The 23,017-nt window shown below is 40.9% G+C and overlaps 2 protein-coding genes across 2 annotated transcripts in view; one reads left to right on the top strand and one right to left on the bottom strand.

Annotated features, from left to right (window-relative positions):
* PIH1D2 (PIH1 domain containing 2) overlaps positions 1 to 2,360 on the top strand; it is a 55,638-nt gene extending 53,278 nt beyond the window's left edge. Inside the window, exon 6 of the mRNA XM_089670205.1 lies at positions 1,487 to 2,360. Coding sequence (XP_089526331.1) covers positions 1,487 to 1,651 — 165 coding nt within the window. The 3' untranslated portion in view covers positions 1,652 to 2,360. The remainder of the gene's footprint in view (positions 1 to 1,486) is intronic.
* Positions 2,361 to 22,066: 19,706 nt separating this feature from the next.
* DLAT (dihydrolipoamide S-acetyltransferase) overlaps positions 22,067 to 23,017 on the bottom strand; it is a 36,589-nt gene continuing 35,638 nt past the window's right edge. The window contains exon 14 of the mRNA XM_089670200.1: positions 22,067 to 22,955. Coding sequence (XP_089526326.1) covers positions 22,826 to 22,955 — 130 coding nt within the window. The 3' untranslated portion in view covers positions 22,067 to 22,825. The remainder of the gene's footprint in view (positions 22,956 to 23,017) is intronic.

Below are 23,017 nucleotides of genomic sequence, written 5' to 3'. Positions count from 1 at the left end.
GTTCACACATATGCATGTATCGGACCACGTGTAAATTGCACCAGCTCCTGAACTTGCAGACAAAATGTGCTGCTGTTGATTAGACATGCAAGGGAACCATTCATTCTTAATGGCACCCCCACACATCAAAAAAGGCAGCACATTTTGAGTGCACAAAACTGCATGGGAACCATGCGGTTCCCTGTAGCTACCCTGTGGGTGTGTCTTGCAAAAAGGGTCAGGGACTTTTTCCTTGCGTTTCACCTGCAGAAAACATGAAGATGTGAACCTATAACAATGAAAAAAAGGAATGTTACCATAAGGTGGTACTATAGGAACCAATAGCTAATTCCTTGTGCCACATCCCAAAGTACATATGTGATAAATAAATGGAATGAACATGGACTTTATAGGCATGGACACTTCACAAATTAATTTTTAATTAAAAGGTAAGTTTTTTATTAGAATCCTCGCAATTTTGTTAAAATATAGAAAAAGAAAAGAGTATATTTTGGTTGTACACTCTTTTCTTTTTCTCTGTGTTTTAACAAAGTTTCAAAATTGTAATAAAGAACTTATATTTTAAATAAAAATTGTTGTGATGTGTCCGTGTCTGTAAAGTCCATGTGCATTCCATTTATATATCACAAGATGTGAACCTAGACTAAATCAAAGGCCTTACACTTGGATATTTTCATTTCCCATATAGGCCATCTTTATGTTCAATTGAAAGAGTCTAAAGAAAAGTAATATTTTATCTATAAGTGGTGCCTGGTGGATCAAGCCACTACCTTCATGTGTTCCAGCACCTCCTTTGCATTTTTTATATTATAAAGTAAAAAAAATCTAACAGGAGATTGGAAATCCTTGTAATGGCCAGAGCTGGCATGTACACCCAGGAATTCAAGCAGACGTCTTTTTAAAACAGTATTATGGACTTACTTTTTTTCCTCCACAATTATACTTACCTAGGTAGATGCAGCATCAGTCGCCTGCCAGCTATAAGAGTGAAAACTCGGCTATCACGTGACCACTGAGTTCGCACAGTCTGACAGTGACCCCATCACTTCATGAAGATAATCAGAAGAATTGCTCCCTGCAATGTAAGACATGTGCAGAGTATTACACAGCAGTGGCAAATTCCCAAATTTGACAACAGGAGCCAGTAAGCAGTAGCATCCCTGGATTCTGTACATGTTAAATGTCTGCATGCCCCTGTTCCATTCAATGGTTTCTTCCACCAATCCTACATTAATATTGTGATCCCCTGGCAGGAGAAACCACAGCATGTGGCAGGGGAAGCAGGAATTTGACAGTCCCCAAAGACTGTGTCAGGCATTTTAAGTAGGCAGCAGCATGCAGGGCTCAACACCCACCGAAGAGGTAAGTATCTTTAGCCTTCAGCAGGGAAAAACTATTCTGAATATTTTGGTGAAGTAACAGTCTCTTCGGAAGTGAAGAAAACTTTGCGGTTATATAAAATAAATCCCTTCTGTTTGTGTTTCAGGATGATTTAATGCTTGAAGTACCTGGAAAGTATCAACTGCTCCTAAACCTTCCTCTGTTGGTCAATGAGGATTCAACCACTGCCAAATACAACAAAGTAAATGATACTTTGACTGTTAGTATGTCAGTAGCAGACAACTCTGCAGCAGAAAATCAAGGAGTATAACATGGCAATCTTCAAGCGCCACCCAGTGCATAGATTATGGCTGTGTGCAGCAAATGTGGAGGAACAGGAAGAAGCTCTGTCATTCTGGCTTTCTAATGTCTGCAGATTTTGACACACAAGGCAATTTCTTTGGTTTGCACAATTTCTTACCCCAACACATATTTTACCACTGTCAGGTTTTTGTTTTTAAATTATTTATTTAAGGCCTGGTTCACACCGGTGCAGTTTAAATTTTGTGCTTTTCTGCAGTTGTTTTTTACGGTGTGTTTTTTGCACAAGCATTTTTTGAGCTTTTTTTTATGCGTTTTGTGTTTTTCTTATTCATTTTTTTTTTTTTTTTGAGCCAACTTGTTGCTGGGCAGAACACATAAAAAATGCGCTACATGCATTTTCTGCAGCGTCTCCATTGAAGTCTATTGAACTAAAAATGTAGCGTTTTGCATCTAAAAATGTCCCTGACCCTTTCCAAAAATGCAGCTGCTCAAAAACACATAGATGTGAACGTGTCCCATAGGAAACCATGTTACATAGACTGTAGTGTGTTTCTGCAAAAAGCACTAAAAAACACATTGGTGTGAACCAGGCCGAAGACAGAGATGTCATAGACAAGTCACATGTAATGTAATCACAGTATTGTAAGAGTTTAGGACTACAGTGGTACAAGAATACATTGTAAATAGAAAACTACAATAAATTGCTTTACATGGCATAGTGTCTGGTGTGGTTTGAAAGATGTGAAGTGCACATCCATGGCCCCTTTTTAATGATGAGGTCATCTCGAACAAAAGACAGACAGAAGAGGATAAAGAATTATGGGAGAAGAAAAAAATCCATACGATAGGGGAGAAGGGGAGGGGGCATCTTTCTTTACTATCAAAAAAAGCATAACTATATCTTAATTTATTTTGGTAAAAAAAATGAAAATGAGGGTACATCTATCAATGCAGACACCTGTTCTGGTGACATCTGTCTGAAGAGGGGCTTGCCCCTCCCTTTTGAGAAATGTAATTTTATTTCCCATGCCTCAGGGACAGGAGGTAAAGGGAAATCTCCCTGAGAGGACAAAGCAAAAATAAAACTGGCAGGGATCTTAACCAGTGGTGGGGGAGGGTGCTTTGTACTGGGAGGATGGGGCATTTTTGTATGGGGAGAGTTTTTGGTTGCAGAGCAAATTTGCATGGGGGGGATGAGAGTACAGTGCCTTAAAGTATTAATACCCCTTGAAATTTTACACTTTTTGTCATGTTACATCCAAAATCGAAAATGTATTTTATTGGGATTTTATGTGATAGACCAACACAAAGTGGCACATAATTGTGAAGTGGAAGGAAAATGATAAATGGTTTACAACATTTTTTTAACAAATAAATATGTGAAAAGTGTGGCAACATTTGTATTCAGCCCCCCTGAGTCAATACTTTGTAGAACCACCTTTCGCTGCAATTACAGCTGCAAGTCTCTTTGCGTATGTCTCTACCAGCTTTGCACATCTAGAGAGTGACATTTTTGCCCATTCTTCTTTGCAAAATAGCTCAAGCTCTGTCAGATTGGATGGAGAGCATCTGTGAACAGCAATTTTCAAGTCTTGCTGCAGATTCTCAATTGGATTTAGCTCTGGACTTTGACTGGGCCATTCTAACACATGAATATGCTTTGATCTAAACCATTCCATTGTAGCTCTGGCTTTGTGTTTAGGGTCGTTGTCCTGCTAGAAGGTGAACCTCTGCCCCATTCGCAAGTCTTTTGCAGATTCTAACAGGTTTTCTTCTAAGATTGCCCTGTATTTGGCTCCATCCATCTTCCCATCAACTCTGATCAGACTCCCTGTCCCTACTGAAGAAAATCATCCCCAAAACATGATGCTGCCACCACCACGTTTTCACAGTGGGGATATAGAGTTTTGCTTTAAGGCCAAAAAGTTAAATTTTGGTCTGATCTGACCAGAGCACCTTCTTCCACATGTTTGCTGTGATCTCTGCAGCTCCTCCAGAGTTACCACTGGCAGCTTCTTTGATCAATGCTCTCCTTGCCCAGCCTGTCAGTTTAGGTGGATGGCCATGTCTTGGTAGGTGTGCAGGTGTGCCATACTCTTTCCATTTTCTGATGATGGATTGAACAGTGCTCCGTGAGATGTTCCGAGCTTGGGATATTTTTTTTATAACCTAACCCTGCTTTAAACTTCTCCACAACTTTATCTCTGACCTGTCTGGTGTGTTCTTTGGCCTTCATGATTCTGTTTTTTTACTAATGTTCTCTAACAAACCTCTAAGGGCTTCACAGAACAGCTGTGTACAATTGCACGCCACACTTTTCAGATGTTTATTTGTAAAAAAAATTTAAAACCATTTATCATTTTTCTTCTACTATACATTTATGTGTCACTTTGTGTTGGTCTACCACATAAAATTCCAATAAAATACATTTACATTTTTGGTTGTAACATGACAAAATGTGGAAAATTTCAAGGGGTATAAATACTTTTTCAAGGCACTGTATATGGAATAAAAGTTCTGACAAATTAAACTGAAGCCAGAGGCATCTGGAATAAGATGGGGGGGCGGGGGGGGGAGGCTGGAACCTGACCTTTAAGAGAATTGTCTGCCACTGTGTGAGTATAGGGAAAATCGACATGGGGTTCGCAGAGTGCAGGGCTCTAGAGTGTTGTAACCGAGTGAATGAAACTGGATATTCTGTTTTCTCTGGGTTTTGTAATCCCAGATCAGGGTCTGGAGCTTGGAGACCTTACCTTGATTCTGTGTCCAGGTATTATTGGAGACCTGCAGGTAGTATGAGTGTGCAGGTCTGCTCACTCATTGTAAACATGCCTGGCCATAGCTCAGAGCTCCAGCCACGTGGGAAGTGTTCCCCATCAAGAAATAATTGTATGCTGCTGTTTAGAGAGAAGAGGTGATCTACTCAGGAGACAGTACTCCAGTTTTGGAGAGATTCCTTGCCCACTGGACTGGGAGAAAGAATCAGGACAGCTGAGTCTGGAAGACTGAGAAAGGTGAGGTGACTTGGGGACTAAGGAAGTCTGTGATTCTCAGTGGAGTAAGAGAGCCCAGGCTGGCAGGAAATCCAATATTGAGAGTCCAGGGAGTGGGCCGTGCAGCTGGCTGCGTTAACTGTAGGTTGGATGAGCCATAAGAGCTGAGGATACAGTCTGAAGGACTGGTGAGCAGAGCAGTGGTGCTGCTGCAGAGGGACCCAGGTGACTCAGTATCTTTCTGCGACTTGTTATGCTGGTGAAAAACCCGTGTGGGAAACCTGACGTATGAACTTTACTTTCATTTGTTTCACTAAGCCCTAAACCAGACTTCCTGACTCGCAAGGACTCACTAAAATAAAAATATAATAATTCAAATATTTTTGCAGGAGAAAATGTGCAAGTATATTTTTTTTTTTCACAGGAGCCTGCAAATTATTGCACCCACAATCAGTTCATTGCAGGTGCAATGCCAGGCTCCTGCAAACACGTCTTCCAGCTCTACACCCGTACCTCTGTACAGGCTTTCAGTTGAAGCTGGAATAAATGTCAGTGGACTATGAGTGCACTGAATACCACACTCAGTCCATTGAGAACTACAAGTCTGCCTGCTGTAATGGTAGATGGGACTTGTAGTTCATTCATTTACATATCTCTGTGAATGAATGACGGTGGCTGCAAGGGAGAAAAAAAAACCAAAACACATAAATGTCATAAGCGGGTGGTGTGAGAACCGGGGGTGGTCTGGGGACTGAGGAGGGGGGTGTGCATTTGTAAGGCCCAAATGAACAGAGTACGAGGTACAGAGTAATCTCTGGGGTTGAAGAGCCTGTGTTCACACCAAGTGCAATATGATTTTTAGGGATGAGTTTACCTTTTGTGAAGTGGCTTTTCTGGCTCTTGAGTAAGGTGGGAATGACATAGTCAGTGATACCTCTGTCTTTCAAGATCTGAGTGTCAACTGCCATGCTTTTAAGGCCAGTGACTGAGGAACAGAATTGACACTATGATGCAGCGCTAAATATACAGCTGGCTGGTGGATATAACCACCCTATATATTGGATAATAGTAAGTAACATATAAACCATACAATACAATTTTCTATATATGGTGTTAGATCTAATCGGATCTGATTCGGTGATACACAAGTGATAATCAGTGCAGAGTAAGAGGTTCTATAGAACCTGTATAGGTGGTATAAATTTCCTTCCCGTCTAGGGATTGATTATAGCAGAAATGAACGTGATTACAACCACAGTGAATCCCTATACAGGGATAAAATTACCACATAGGTGATATGTGCTATGACCCGTATTAAAACAAACCACAATAACACATAAAAGTCCATATGAAACTTTCAAACTGCTGCATGGTCACTCCAGCCATGCGTTTTCATGTGTGCTCCTGTGTTTGGTGAGACAGTGAAATGAGAATCCTACACAGCAGGGCACATTAAAACAAGGATCCTGAAGAAGCCACGTGGGCGTGGCGTAACGTGTAGAGGCGACATGGTGACGCACTTCCGGTAGGCACCATCTTGGTACACCAGGGTGCATCCATTACACCCATGTTAGTGGTGGAAAAAGCCTGTTGATTTCTACAGAAATGTGAGTGGACATTTTGGCGATTTTTATCCTATTTTAGTAATAAATAACAGTATTACACTATGGAGTCTTTCTTTTTATGGTCCCATATGATGTGCTTTAATGAACTTACATACTGACGCCTGTGGATGGAGGCATAAGAGGGAGTGAAGAAGAAACCAGCAGGGCTGTGGAGCCTGTCCCGCCTGGAGATTGCGCGCAGGATCCAGGGTGATCCAAAAGGCATTGTGGCCCTAGCGGGTCGCAGTGGGAAGGTGAGCGTGCATGCCTGCTGCAAAGGATTCTCACTTCACTTTCTCACCAAGCACAGGATCACGCATGAAAACGCATGGCTGGAGTGACCATGCAGCAGTTTGAAAGTTTCATATGGACTTTTATGTGTTATTGTGGTTTGTTTTAACCACTTCCAGTCCGGTCACTTTTACCCCCTTCCTGACCAGGGCAATTTTCAGCTTTCAGCGCTATCACACTTTGAATGACAATTGCGCGGTCATGCAACACTGTATCCATATGAATTTTTTACCATTTTTTTTTAGACAGATAAAACTTTATTTTGGTGGTATTTATTCACCACTGGGAATTTAATTTTTTTTGCTATGTACATCAAAATGTCCAAAATTTTTGAAAAAAAGTGTTTTTCTTATAAAATTTTGCAAATAAATAATATTTCATCATAAATCTTGGCCAAAATGTATTCCGTTATCTTTTTAGTAAAAAAAAAAATATAACCAAAAATTATCATTTTTAAACTTTTTTTTTTTAAATATTGTTATTTATTTTATTTTTTTAAATACTGTCACCCTAGCAGTACAGTGTCACCATGGTGACACTGTACTACTTTTGGGGGGTGATGATTTTTTTTTTTACACTGATTGCTTTTACACCCATATAGGATGTAAAAGCAATAATTTCTCTTTCTCTCTGTCTGCATTCTTGCAGCCATTGAGAACTACTGTGTGAGCTGTGATTGGTCACAGCTTGTCACATGGTACAAGGCTGTTGTGAATAGCCTTGTACCATGTGACCTCTGTGATCATTCACAGATTTCACACATAGTAAACAATGATGTCAGAAGTGACATCTTGCTTACTACTTTGCATGTGCTCACTGATTGGCCAATCAGTGATCACATGATCAGGACCTCGTACAGAGGTCCCGTCCGACGTTCGGTGTGTCACTGTGTCCGGAGGACATAGCGGGCACCAGATCCCGGGGAGCGCGCATAAGCAGGGTACGGGGAGGCCGTTTATAAATGGCCACCCGACTCTGCAGTGCCACCGTCCGGCCGTTTATATACAACGGCCGGTAGGGAAGTGGTTAATACGGGTCATAGCACATATCACCTATATGGTAGTTTTTATCCCTGTATAGGGATTCACTGTGGTTGTAATCACGTTCATTTCTGCTATAATCAATCCCTAGACGGGAAGGAAATTTATACCACCTATACAGGTTCTATAGAACCTCTTACTCTGCACTGATTATCACTTGTTTATCACCGAATCAGATCCGATTAGATCTAACACCATATATAGAAAATTGTATTGTATGGTTTATATGTTACTTACTGTTATCCAATATATAGGGTGGTTATATCCACCAGCCAGCTGTATATTTAGCGCTGCATCATAGTGTCAATATTGTTTATATCCATCTTGAGGGGATGTTTGGATGCTAGCTGCTCCCGTATAGACGTATATAGCAGCGCAGGAGGACCCCCAATTATAATATTTGAGGAACAGAATTGCAGAGGGCCTTGAGATAGCAGAACTGGCCTGTTTGGAAGACCAGGGGTAGTCTCCCAGAAGTTTAAGTCTGTGTACCAGGTTCCTCTGGGATAGTTTGAAGTAATGAGAATAACTTTTCTTCTTCCCCTATTTTGTGAGGCAATTGAGGAAGGACCCACATTGAAGGAAAGGCATATATTAGCCACATTAGAGTTCAGGGAATTTCCAAGGCATACAAGATGGGTAAATGAGAATGTCCAGTTAGATATCTTGAATGTCTGCTGATGCAAGATATTCCCCTCGTTTCAAAGAGGCAATTACTGACCTTGCTGATTTTAAAGTGGGTTTGAAGGCATCGGCTAATTTACACTTCCAGTGTTCTTTTAACTAGCTCTTAGTCTCACTTTGGCTTTATAGCTTTGTTTGTTATAGCAGTCACCTGTTTAACAAGTTGCCGACCGCAGATAGCCGAATGACGGCTAAACTGCGGCCGGCCAGTTCTGAGTGGACGTTATATGACGTCCTCCCAGAACGCGCTCTCCTGCGCGCCCCAGGGGGCACGCACCCGGCGATCTCCGTGATCGCTGTGTCCTATGGACACAGCTGATCACGTGATGTGGTAAAAGGCCAATCATACCGGCCTTTTACCACGTGATCAGCGGTGTCCAATGACACGCTGATCACAGGGAAATGCAAGTGCCGGTTCTCGGCTGCACTTTCCTCACGCTGTCAGATCGTGAGGAAAGTACTGCCGAGAACCGGCAGTTGTCAGAGCGGGGATTGGCACCGATCATCAGGGCACTGATGATCAGTGCCCTGATGATCGGTGCCCAGCAATGCCACCCGCAAGTTCCGCCCACCTGTGCCCAGCAGTGCGCCCACTAGCTCCGCCCACCTGTGCCCAGCAGTGCACCCACCTGTGCCACTCTGCAGTGTCACACACCTGTGCCCAGAAGTGCCACCTACCTGTGCCCAGCAGTGCCACCCACCTGTGCCCACCCACCAGTGCCGCCCACCAGTGCAGCCCAGCAGTGCTGCCAGTCAGTGCCACCAGTCAGTGCCCAGGGGTTGTGCCAGTCAGTGCCGCCAGTCAGTGCCCAGCAGTGATGCCAGTCAGTGCCGTCTATCAGTACCCATCATCAGTGTCACCTATCAGTGCCGCCTATCAGTGCTGCATTAGTGCTGCCTATCCGTGACACCTCATTAGTGCTGTCTATCAGTGCCGCCTATCCGTGCCACCTCATTAGTACTGCCTATCAGTGCCCTTTAGTGCTGCCTATCAGTGCCGCCTATCAGTGCCCATCAGTGCTGCCTCATCAACGCACATCAGTGAAGGAGAAAAAATACCTGTTTGAAAAATTTTATAATAGAAACAAAGAAACTTTTTTTTCAAATTTTTTGCACTTTTTTAATTTATAGCGCAAAAAGTAAAGCGCCCAGTGGCGATTAAATACCACCAAAAGAAAGCTCTATTTGTGAGAAAAAAATTATCAAAATTTCATATGGGTACAATGTTGCATGACCGCGCAATTGTCAATCAAAGTATGGCAGCGCTGAAAGCTGAAAATTGGCCTGGTAAATAAGGGGGTATAAGTGCCTGGTAGGCAAGTGGTTAAAGTTGGCCATCTTTTCTTCCACCTCACTACCAAAAGTTTCTCTCTGGCTGGTGATACAGAGCTTATAAGACTTCTAACCGAGCACTTCCTGTCTGGTGCACTTACAGTGGGGAAAATAGTTATTTGAGCCCCTGCAGATTTTGTAAGTTTGCCCAATTACAAAAAAATGAAGGGTCTATAATTTTATCATAGGTATATTTTAAATGATAGAGACAGAATATCAGCCAAAAATCCAGAAAAAAACACAATACAAATGTTAAAAATTGAGTTGCCGTTCAGTGAGTAAAATAAGTATTTGATCCCCTACCAACCAACAACAATTCTGTTTCCCACAGATTGTGCTCATGTGGTACACAGATTAGTCCTGTCAATTTAAGAAGGTGCTCCTAATGACAACCCATTATATGTATAAAAAACACCTGTCCACAGAATCTCTTTCTTGGGCACCACCCTGGGCAAGACTAAAGACCTGACAAAGGATGGCAGGGACAAGATTGCAGACCTGCAAAAAGGCTGGAATGGGCTACAAGACCATCAGCAAGAAACTTGGTGAGAGGGAGACAACTGTTGGAGCGATTATTTGCAAATGGAAAAAATACAAAATAACCATTAATTGCCCTTGGTCTGGAGCTGCATGCACGGTTTCTCTTCATGGAGTAAGGATGATTATGAGAAAAGTCAGGGATCAGCCCAGAACTGCACGGGAGGAGCTTATGAATGATCTCAAGGTAGTTGGGACCACGGTCACCAAACCAACCATTGGCAACAAAATACGCCACCATGGATTGAAATCTTGCACTGCCCACAAGGTCCCCCTCCTCAAGAAGGCACATGTACAGGCCCGTCTGAAATTTGCCAATGAACATCTAAATGATTCAGAGAAGGATTGGGAGAATCAGCTGTGGTCAGACCAAAATTGAGCTCTTTGGCATTAACTCGACTCGACATGTTTAGAGGAAGAAAAATGCTGACTGCGACCCTAATAACACCAGTCCTACAGTCAATCACAGAGGGGGAAACATTATACTTTGGGGCTGTTTCTCTACTAAAGGTACAGGCCCACTTTGCCGCATTGAGGGCCAATGGACAGGGCCATGTATTGTAAAAACGTGGATGAAACTTTTTTTCCTCAGCCAGAACACTGAAGATAGGTTGTGGATGGGTCTTCCAGCATGACAATGACCCAAAACCCAAGTCAACAAAGTAGTGGCTCAGTAAGAAGCACATTAAGGTCATAGAGTGGCCTAGCCAGTCTTCGGACCTTCCTATGGAAAATATATGGAGGGAGCTGAAACTTTGAGTTGCCAAGCAACAGCCAAGAAACCTTAAGGATTTAGAGAAGATCTGTAAAGAAGAGTAGGCAAAATCCCTCCTGAGATGTGTGCAAACCTGGTAACCAACTACAAGAAACGTCTTACCTCTGTGCTAAGTACTAAGTCATGTTTTGCTTGGGGATCAAATACTTATTTTACTCACTGAACTGCAACTCAATTTATAACATTTGTATCGTGTATTTTCTGGATTTTTGGTTGATATTCTGTCTCTATCGTTTAAAATACACCTGTGATAAAAATTATAGACCCTTCATTTCTTTGTAAGTGGGCAAACTTAGAAAATCTGCAGGGGATCAAATAATTATTTTCCTCACTGTACATTTTATAATGGGGACTTGGACAACTTAGCGGAGGCTGCTAAAGATTTTTCACCACCAGTATTTTGAGAAGTTTATTCATTAACGTCTTAACACGTTCACTAGAAAAAAAATTCCTAGAAAGCCTTTCCCTATTCTTGATCAAGCTGATTGAGCTTTATATAATGACTGGCCAAACTTAGAGATTATTCACTGGTACTAGCCTTTATGCGGCCTTGTATCCTTTATTTTAAGAATTTAAAAAGAAATGGACTGTTCCCACAGTGGACTAAACAAAAAAAACTGAAGCGATCAGGAGGAGCTTGCTGTACTAACCATGCAATGTTAGTACAGTGGTTGCCCCACTGAGCTATTGTGTTCTGACAGGGTACTGCCCCACCGCCAGAACACACCAGTCAGCGCTCATATACTGCTCGGATGCCGATCTTCAAACATGTCTGTTGTACAGAAGCCAGTCGTTCAGACAGCTTCTTTCGGACAGGCTGGTGTAAACACAGGCTGAATGTCGGCCGGTTTCTATTGAACTGGCCAGTGAAAGCCCATATTTGGCCTGTGTGTACAGGGCTTATGGCAAAGTGCACTGAAGAACTCAATAATGAACCTTTCCTGATATAGATAAACCTACTCTTTCTGCAAGATTACAGTGCTGGCCTTCAGACCTACTATTCTGCCTGGACACCGTGGAGAATTTGATTTGTCAAATCTAAAGAACATCCTTACTTTCTGTGCATATGCGCAGATCCTTAAGGCTTAGAGCTTGGTTAGCTGACCCTGACTTTTGTGCATGCCCTTTGAAAGTGAGCTGTTCTTTGGAAAAGAAGGAATACATTGGGGCAGTCATGGGGGGATGGGGGTTCCTACCCAATTATCCACAATTGCACCTCCCTAGAGATTTGTCCTCAGCTTTATACGTATGATCTGTTCACCCCCTCCAGGCATCATCATCTACTGCAGGTTCATCCTTTTGTGGCAGACCCTCCAACTTCTAAGCACACTGGACCTTCTCAGCTTTCTTTATACTAAAGGTTTGCCTCCACCCTTGGAGGTGGAAGGACATTTACTGCCATTTGCTCCAGCTTAGTAGAGATGTCCTGGACTTTTGTTTTGCTTTGTATTTTGAGAGGTACACAAAACGTCTCTGTCGTTGTCCTTGCTCTGTTCCTTTCCACTACCCATTTCTACTTGCTGATTCAGAAAAAAACAGACAGTTTTTGTATACCTCCTAGCAGCTTTAGTCACAAGGGGTGGTCATCTCCTTCCCTTTTAGGAAAAATAACAAGGTCTTTCCAAATCCTGCACAATGACTGTTGTCCATTTACGAATATGTTTCCTATCATTCAAATTACTAAAGTAGTCAGACTCCTGTGTGATCTTCTGTAGACCAGTCACTACGTCTACTGCAGTAGCCAGGCTTCTGCCAAGTCTCCTGTAGACCTGCTACTATGTCTCTCATGGGAGATTTTCACTTTCAACATTTTATTGAAATGTTACAGAATACAGGTCATAGAATGAAGAAACAGATAGATTGTTGTCAATAGCACATTGTCCAAATGTAAGACCTTCATAAGAGCAACTAAAAGTAAATGTTTGAAGTAAAAGGCCTATGACATAAAGGTGGCGTGCAGCTAACTGGTAAAGGTTTTGACAGCCAACAAGACACTGACCAATATCAGAGACCAAATCCAGGTGGATAACAAAGTCTGACCAACACACCTGACCTCTAATGAGTAATCAGATATGAAGTGACACTGTAGGACAACCCTTATGCATAAAATCACTCCAAACAACCTATCAATACAATGAATCCACTGAATCATCATCATTGTATTGATAGGTTGTTTGGAGTGATTTTATACATATGGATTGTCCTACATCACCACCTCATATCTGTTACTCAGAGTTTTTTCTCCCACTGGCATACATTATGGTGTTTTTAGCTGCTTTTCTTTACAATAAAGTGGATATATGCTTTAGTGCAGCCTCCTGGACTTTCCTTTTAAATATTTTTTTGTTCACGTAGCAAATTTCCTTTTAACTTACTCCTAAAGTGTGGTGCTTATACAGTTAGGTCCATATATATTTGGGCACAGGCACAATTTTAGTTTTTTTTTTTCAGGTATGTACCAAAATATTTCAAACTATAGTTATGTAATGGATATGGGCTGAAAGTGCACACATTCAGGTTTAATTTGGAGGGTATTTACAGTTGTGTTCAAAATAATAGCAGTCAGACATCACTAACCTGATCAATCACTGTTTTTAGTAGAAATGATATTTCTACATGGCAAATAATTTACTAGCAGGTGTAGTAGAGTAATAGAAATCCAACAGCCATGACATGCATGCTGCTGATTCTGTGTAATTGAGTCACTAATTGAAAGGGGCATGTTCAAAATAATAGCAGTGGGGAGTTCTATTAGTGAGATCATTCATTCTTTGTAAAACAGGTAGCAATTATTGCCCTTAAGGAAGGAAGGCAGCAAATGTTGTACATGCTGGTTACAGTGCATTTCTCTCTGAAATTCTGAGGAAAATGGGTCGTTCCAGACATTGTTCAGAAGAACAGCGTACCTTGATTAAAAAGTTGATTGGAGAGGGGAAAACATATAAAGAAGTGCAGAAAATGATAAGCTGCTCAGCTAAAATGATCGCAAATGCTTTAAAATGGCAACCAAAACCTGAAAGACGTGAAAGCGAAAAACTACCATTCGAATGGATAGAAGAATAGCCAAAATGGCAAGGACTCAGCCAACAATCAGCTCCAGGAAGATCAAAGAAGGTCTAAAGTTACCTGTGAGTACTGTTACCATTAGAAGACGCCTATATGAAGCCAAGCTATCTGCAAGAAGCCCCCGCAAAGTCCCACTGTTGAAAAAAAGACGTGCTGAAGAGGTTACAATTTGCCAAAGAGCACATTGACTGGCCTAAAGAGAAATGGCACAACATTTTGTGGACTGATGAAAGTAAGATTGTTCTTTTTGGGTCTAGTGGCCAGAGACGGTTTGTCAGACGACCCCCAAACACTGAATTCAAGCCACAGTACACTGTGAAGACAGTGAAGCATGGTTGTGCAAGCATCATGATATTGGGATGTTTCTCATACTACAGTGTTGGGCCTATTTATCGCATACCAGGGATCATGGATCAGTTTGAATACATCAGAATACTTGAAGAGGTCATGCTACCTTATGCTGAAGAGGAAATGCCCTTGAAATGGGTGTTCCAACAAGACAACGACCCCAAACACACCAGTAAACGTGCAACATCTTGGTTCCAGACCAACAAGATTGACGTTATGGAGTGGCCAGCCCAATCCCTGGATCTTAATCCAATAGAAAACTTGTGGGGTGACATCAAAAATGCCGTTTCTGAGGCAAAACCAAGAAATAGAGAATTGTGGAATGTAGTCCAATCATCCTGGGCTGGAATACCTGTTCACAGGTGCCAGAAGTTGGTTGACTCCATGCAACACAGATGTACAGCAGTTCTCAGAAACAGTGCTTATACAACTAAATATTAAGTGATTCAAAGGAAAGCAAAATCTTCAAACATTTTTCAGTTTATATAGTGAATGTTTGAGTCTGTAAAGAAGAATACAAACACTGCTATTTTTTTGAACAATCTAATATTCACTTTTCTTCAATTGTTTTAGAGGAACAACACAAATTTTTCTTCATGTTATGATTTGGAATAGAATGTGTAGTGTTCCCAATGCATTTGTGTGTATGGAAATAAAAGCTATGAGAAGGATTTTGTGCTTTATTCACTTTTTTTAACACACTGCTATTATTTTGAACACAACTGTACATCCAAATTGGAAGAAGGGTTTAGGAATTACAGCTCTTAAGAGTAGCAATCCCTCCTTTTTCAAGGGGCCAAAAGTAATTGGACAATTGAATCAAAAGCTGTTCATTGGCCAATTGTGGGCTACTCCTTTGTTATTTCTTCATCAATTAAGCAGGTAAAAGGTCTGGAGTTGATTCTAAGTGTGGTATTTGCATTTGGAATCTATTGCTGTGAACAGAGACAGAAGTAAATGTTATGGGCAGTGAAGGATTGAGCATACTCTATCCATGGGTTCCATACCTTAAGGAATATCTTTTGTGTGTTTAAAAGAATACTAGTGAGCTTTTCATTGATTAAAAAAATAATTGACGCATCGTCAAACTTATGCACAATAAACAAACTGCCTCTTCCCAGGTTTTCGCAATAGTCTGCTTTGTCACTAGTAGAATATAGATTGCCAGTCTGAATTGGGACGTGGAGAGATCTTGGGGCTTAAGATGCAGTAGAGCATACCAGGGATCTCTGAGGCATATGAGAGATTTTCTACTTTTCATCGCAAATGCAACATGATGAGTTATCCACACATCAGTGTAGTTCCTACATTGAACAAAATTACCATATTTTGTGGTGCTATAATATTAGACAGTTTATCACACCCTGAACATCCATATCCCAGTGTGCTTTGGAGACCTTTTGCTACAAGCCCCTGACAAAAAGCAAGCATTCTGCTGCAGGTACCATGAGGCACCGCCAATGACAGGAACATGTTCCTATAGTCTTCGGCCACAGTTTCGTTAGAGGCTCCAAAAGAGGAAAGAAGGGGAACCACTTACCATATTAAAAGCCTCTGAAGAGTTTATTGAATCATCCAACAGACTACTTCATCCAATGTACAAACCTTCTAATGTGTTTCACTTGGTCAGGAGCCTCCTCATAGGGTAGTCATGAACCATATATGCCCAAATTCAATTCTCCCTTTCAGTTAATCTTACATCCTTCTTGGGTTCCTCTCCCAACCTGCCTGGGGTATCTAATTCTTATTCACCTTTCCTTCAGCTTGACATTCTTGCCTTTGGTTGATCCCATGCTCAGGAATATGATGTCACTGGCACCCCTTAGTTGCCTCTAAATGATAATTTCTCTCAAGTTATGCTGGAGAACTTCTTCGAGACAGCTAGTGTCCAGTTTTCTCCACTCAAGGTCACTGAGCTCTCCTTCTCACTATGTGGGGAGGTTAGCCTGATGATCTAGACCCCCTTTTCCATTTATCTGGCTTACAAACCTCAGACTCTACCTTGAGCTTTGATGCCCCTCCTCCCCGTATCATGGTTGCGGATTACTAAATTGCTTGTTTTACAAGCTGAGAAACCATTCTGCTCTCGCCTCCTCAAACACCTGGCCTTTTTATGCTGGTGTATTCTATTTGCTGGATTAGTACTGGTAAAGTTTACATTACTCCTGTTCTCACTACTCTTAAGCATTTGTATCCTCATCCATTGCAGTCTTCAGGTGCTCTGGCACTTTGCCTCTTTCAATCAACATCTTCAGTTATATGGCTACCCTACAGACTTTCACCCAGAGATTTCCCAGCTTCTCTAATTTACAATTTACCAGTTAAGCACATTCCATCCTCTAGATATTAAATAGTATGGGATCCTCCTGCGCTCATGGGAATAACTGACACAATACAGCTGCTGTCACTTTAACTAATACCAATAAGTGCAAGAAATAAACATAAAATTAGTGAAGCGCTTGTATCTCATGAATACAATCATGTGTCTCCATAAAGTATAATAGTAAATCAAAGTGACCACGATATATATTAAAAATATGTGAACTCCCTCTAGTGGATAGAAAAAATAATGTCAACCGAAATGACTATAATGGCTAAATATCACACATTAAGAACCTAAATAAGTAGTGCATAAATCAGATATACTAAACAAAGTATATATACATGAAAACAGAATAATTGGCCACATACAATGGTGTCTAAATCAAACATAACTAATATATGCCATAAGTGAAAAAGACAATATCAAAGGTGAAAAAATATTCCATGCATGTGACTGTGCTTTAAGCTGGAACACACACGTGATCTCCACTTCTAAGTGCAAGTACTCTCCTTCAAATGGCAGCAATGCCTGCTCACCTCCCTTCCTCGACCCACACAGGGCCTCAAAGCAGTTACCACCTCAGTGGTGTATTCCTCTGGCAGACTCCTTAATCCTCCTCCTCTCTTATGCAACTCATAAAAAGACAAGAAAGCCTTCCATAGTGTAGTAAGTTTTAATAGGCAAAGTAAAAAGTGACAAAGTAAACCACTCACATGCTCCTTTCCATAAACAAGCGTTTTTCCCAGCCTGTGGGTAGATATGCATGCACCTGGGGGAATCCAATATGGCCACTGTGTCCGGACATACGTCACCAGGAAGTAGACAAACCGACGCGTTGCGTCACGTGCGTCGTGACTTCATCAGGGTGACCCTGATGAAGTCACGACGCACGTGACGCAACGCGTCGGTTTGTCTACTTCCTGGTGACGTATGTCCGGACACAGTGGCCATATTGGATTCCCCCAGGTGCATGCATATCTACCCACAGGCTGGGAAAAACGCTTGTTTATGGAAAGGAGCATGTGAGTGGTTTACTTTGTCACTTTTTACTTTGCCTATTAAAACTTACTACACTATGGAAGGCTTTCTTGTCTTTTTATGAGTTGCATAAGAGAGGAGGAGGATTAAGGAGTCTGCCAGAGGAATACACCACTGAGGTGGTAACTGCTTTGAGGCCCTGTGTGGGTCGAGGAAGGGAGGTGAGCAGGCATTGCTGCCATTTGAAGGAGAGTACTTGCACTTAGAAGTGGAGATCACGTGTGTGTTCCAGCTTAAAGCACAGTCACATGCATGGAATATTTTTTCACCTTTGATATTGTCTTTTTCACTTATGGCATATATTAGTTATGTTTGATTTAGACACCATTGTATGTGGCCAATTATTCTGTTTTCATGTATATATACTTTGTTTAGTATATCTGATTTATGCACTACTTATTTAGGTTCTTAATGTGTGATATTTAGCCATTATAGTCATTTCGGTTGACATTATTTTTTCTATCCACTAGAGGGAGTTCACATATTTTTAATATATATCGTGGTCACTTTGATTTACTATTATACTTTATGGAGACACATGATTGTATTCATGAGCCATCCTCTAGATATGGTTCCCCTTTTTTCTGGGGGCATGCAGAGCTCTTCCCCCATACACTACAATCTATCATGTGAGGTAATTCCTACCTAGTGTGATAAGGAACCCCATCCCAGAACTTGTTCCCATTTCTCATCCTGCAACTTCTATTGCTTGGAATTTCTAATAGGCCAGCACTGGAAAAGGATATGCTCGAAAGGTTCGAGCTGACTTGGAAGCCCTGGATTACACACTGCCTTCCCCCTGATTTTGATGTTTGTATCTATGTGTGTGTTTTATGTTTTCTACTCCCCTGCAATAGTTGAGCCTGTAACTGAATAGTTGACTTGGCTGTGCTTCTGCCTTTTCTACTTCTATGTTTCCTTACAGTCTTTTTTTTTTGTTTGTTTTCTCAGGCCAGATTCTGTTACTACCATTTAGGTTATAGAGGCCTACTGTATCCTGTAATAGCTTGTTTTCAGGCTAATACTTCTAAAATCTTAGTATTTGCTGGATATTACCAGGAATTCCTTGGGCTACAATTTTTTGTGGTCTACATATTTATCTTGTGCTGTATATGTATATCATTTTCCCAAGTCATTGGGTCTTGGGTTTGTTTTACCCTTTTTACTGCAGGTACTTTGTTTTACTTTCGGCCTCATAATGGTCTGCTTGTTTGTTCATATGTTGGTTTGTTTCTCCTGTTCATGTGTGCTCTATGTTGAAATAAAAATCTTTGACAAGGAATTTCTAATAGGCCTTGTATATCCTTCTGTTGCCCCTGGCAGCCATAGTTCTGCTTTTACTCTCCCTGCATTCTTGGGATCCCCCTCTTTTCCTTACACTACACTAGGGCAAGTATTCTGGAAATCAGTCCTTCTTGCTTCCCTGGTGCTCGTCTAATCACCTTCTGTGGGAATTCACAGTGAGGTCAATCACCCTCACCAAGTCTTGCTTTGAAAGCATGCCAAGCAATTTATGGTTTACCTTATGGGTGGGGCCATGACTGTCAACTATGGCTGCTTACCATATATTCCCTTGGGAACTGACCCCTCTTCCATTCTTCATGGGGCGGTCCCCCTATTGTATTCCTTCTATTCCACCCGACTGGGTGGTCATTTTGCCTTTTTTGTTTTTTGGAAGGTTTCTGCCTTCAGGGAATAAGTCTATGTTCTTGGGCTTTATACAGCATCTATTTTTATACATTTTCTGCAGGACCACGGTTTCTCTTTTTAGGTTTCTAGAACTGTTTTTGACAAACAGCTGTTTGAGCCTCTGCTGATTCATGCTTCAGCTGAAGTTATTTTGTCTTCTATTTATCTTCCATTTTATGTAGAACTGTCTGTTTCAGCTATGCTAGGCTACAAGGCCATTGTGGCCACAAGACTTGGCTGCACAGCCAATTATCCTGTAAGTGTTTAATATTTGTGCAGAGGAAACCCAAAACTCCTTGGTTAGGTCAGATCAAATGCTATATAGCTAAAACAGTATAAAGTGTCTGTAGTGAGAGGATATGTAATCGAATATCATTTTCATACCTTAGGGATAATGATCAGGAAATTTGGGGGCAAATAAATGACTCTTAAAACTGAATTTCAGGAATTCAACTACTTTGTAAAAAGTGAGGGCACACTATGAGTAAAGTCCAGTGAGGTGTATGTCATTTCCTGGACTTATTTCTATTATGTTACAGGAAGATGGCTATTGTTGTATATCCAGTAGCCCAACTGATCCAGTAGCCCAGCTGATCCTTCTGATCTCTACATTCTCAACAGTAGAGTCACTGCAGTAGCTATGCCTGCCCTTACCCTCCTGCTCAATCACAAAAGCCTTTGTATTATGTGAACTCATTCAGAAAATACAAAGCCTTATGTGAATGGGCAGCAGAGGGGAGAAGTGGACATAGCTGCTCTGTGTGCTCCTCTCCTCTCAGATCCCGGAGTGTCTCTCCGGCAGAGCAATAAATATGTCAGTTGTAAGTTACAGAAAGAAGTCCAGGAGATGTCATGCACATGCCTTCACTTTTTGCAAAGTGGCTGAACACCTGGAATTCAGCTTTATTAAGAAAGAAACCACCTATACATTATATATTAAAACTGAATTACTTGCTAAAGTTACATCACCATACAAGAGTGCCTCGGGAGTACCTCATATACCCATTTCTTTAACAAGAGGATATTATTACAATTGTGATCTGTCTTTAATCACTTCCCGTCCGGCCCATGTATATAAATGATGACACTGTACTGCTAGGGTGACAGTATGTGAAAAAAAACCCAAAAACAAATAATATAAAAAAAAAAAAAATGTAAAAATACATTTTTGAAAAATTATAAATTTTTGGTTATAATCGAATTTGTTTTTTTTTTACTAAAAAGTTAACTGAATACATTTTGGCCAATATTTATGAAGAAAGATTATTTATTTACAACATTTTATAAGAAAAACACTTTTTTCAAAGTTTTTGGACTTTTTCATTTATATAGCAGAAAAAATAAAAATCCCAGTGGTGAATAAATACCACCAATATAAAGTTTTATCTGTCTCAAAAAATGCTAAAAAATTCATATGTGTACAGTGTTGCATGACTGCGCAATTATCATGCAAAGTGTGATAGCACTGAAAGCTGAAAATTGGCCTGGACAGGAAGGGGGTAAAAGTGTCCAGACTTGAAGTGGTTAAATTGTAGGGGCACCTGCTTTATTGGGTAAAATAGCCCTTACTTTATCTATCCAGAGGGACTTATGACTTAAAGAAATTCAGTGTATAAACTGGGTGTGGTTTCCCTTGTGAACTGATTGGAATATAGAAACAATGAAATGAATAAACATACTAATATTCTGGATGCAATTCTTGATCTGTACTAATAATATTGGTATGTTATATGCTGAAGTGGCCCGACTCAGGAAGCAAAGCTTAGAGAACAGACTATCTTTGGATTACCTTACAGTAGCTCAGGAAGGTGTTTGTGAGACTGATGTATCTATGTATCATTTAATGAAAACGCAATTAAAGGCAATTATAGTTACATAGCTGCTCTCAACGATTAGTCTCTCCCCACTGGAGTTTGCCTCCTAGGCCAGGACTAGCTCCGCCTAAACGCAAGGAGATTCCAGGTTAAAGGTGATGGCATGATACGGTTAGTAAAAATAACGACAACGATGAACCTCCAGATTTTGTGAAAATTTATATAGCTCTCAACCATTTTTTTTTTTTTATTAACTCATTCTTACTGTCTTTGCGCACAACACTAATCACTCTCTGACATACACAAGTTTCTACATTCTTTTTTGTTCAGCCTTTATGCATGTATTGTGTTGCTTTGTTACAACTTTGCTTCCTCTTTACATAAGCATGCGTATAAAACCCAAATGCGCCCTAATAAACTTTACAACAGTCTTGGAAACATGCCCAGTATGTTTGTTCACTCGCAGCAGCGGTAACTACTAATCCATGCTTTCACAGGAGTTTTTTTTTTTCCGTACAACCCAGATGGAGATCATAAGCAATGTTAATACAGCAATCTCTCCTGCTGTACCTTTGTGTTCTGACAGGACTCCCCCATGCCAGAACACACCAATCAGCACTTGCATCCATTGTGAGCACTGATCATAGGCAGCTTTTCCAGCATGTACCTTCGACAAAAGACGGTCCTTAGACAGGCTTCTGTCAGAAGGACAGCAGTTCCTGCTGAACTGGCCGATATTTGGACCATTTTTACCCAGCTTAAGCCTCACTGCTGATTTTTATGTTATCTGTAGGCCTCCTATTTCTGCAGTTATATGTAGGTCAACCTCCATTATACACAAGGCTATTTCACCACAAGTGAAATAAAGAAGATAGAACATAGGCTACATTTTGGCTAAACATACATTTATTCATCCAGCTGGAAAATATGCAGACATCTCTTATACATAATACCTGTTCTTGTGGTACTGGATAGTCATGATTTAGGCTCCATGCACACAGGGCATTTTAATAACGCTGGTAGCGTTAGCTGTGTAAAGTCACGTTAAAAACGCAAGTTTTTCAGCATTTTTAGCGTTTTTGCATTAGCGTTTAGCCGCGTTTTCCCGCATTTGCGGTTTTTAGTGTTTTTTTCCTACAAAAATGTTGGTTTGCCCCATTTTTCAGTGTTAGAGCATTTTTACAGCTAAAAAACTCCTCTAGACTAAACCCACTAGTTCTGGGGTTTTTTCCAGCCAAAAAACACTGATCACAGTCTATGTGTGCATGGACACATAGGATAACATGCTGGGGAGTTTACTGGCTGTAGAAAAAACGCCAAAAGCCAAAAACAGCCGATGTTTATCCAGTGTGCATGAGGACCTAAAATCATTCCAGGAAACATTGACCTTTGTAAGACATTTACGTTGATGACATCCACACATCACAGTTCTGTGGAGATTGAGAACAGTTACTGGAGTGGAGCACTGGCTATCTGTACAGTATGAAGATAATAAAAAAAACTAGCTGATACACTAGCTTTTATTTCTTTTGTTCATTTAAATAAAAAAAAAAAAGTTATTCATGTTTACTGTAAGTGTTCAGAGACAAGATTATAAATAGTTTGTATGAACAGAATAGTTGACCCGAGGAAAAGGCAAACTCTCATTTATAGCAGCATCGTTGTTGGTTTTTCCAGAAACTTTTTGAACTCTGCCAACCACTGAGCACCAACTGCTCCATCTACCACACGGTGATCGCAGCTCAGGGTGACAGACATCATGTTGGCAACATCGAAACTGCAGGAAAACAAAATACAGTTATTGAGGACCAACAAACAGGCCTCATACACACAAGAGAA

Source organism: Staurois parvus, unplaced genomic scaffold, assembly GCF_062004578.1.
Source record: "Staurois parvus isolate SC_StPar_1 unplaced genomic scaffold, SC_StPar_1.0 ptg000087l, whole genome shotgun sequence".
Taxonomy (NCBI): Eukaryota; Metazoa; Chordata; class Amphibia; order Anura; family Ranidae; genus Staurois; species Staurois parvus.
The sequence above is the reverse complement of the archived record's forward strand: the minus strand, read 5'-3'. Positions and strand labels throughout refer to the sequence as shown.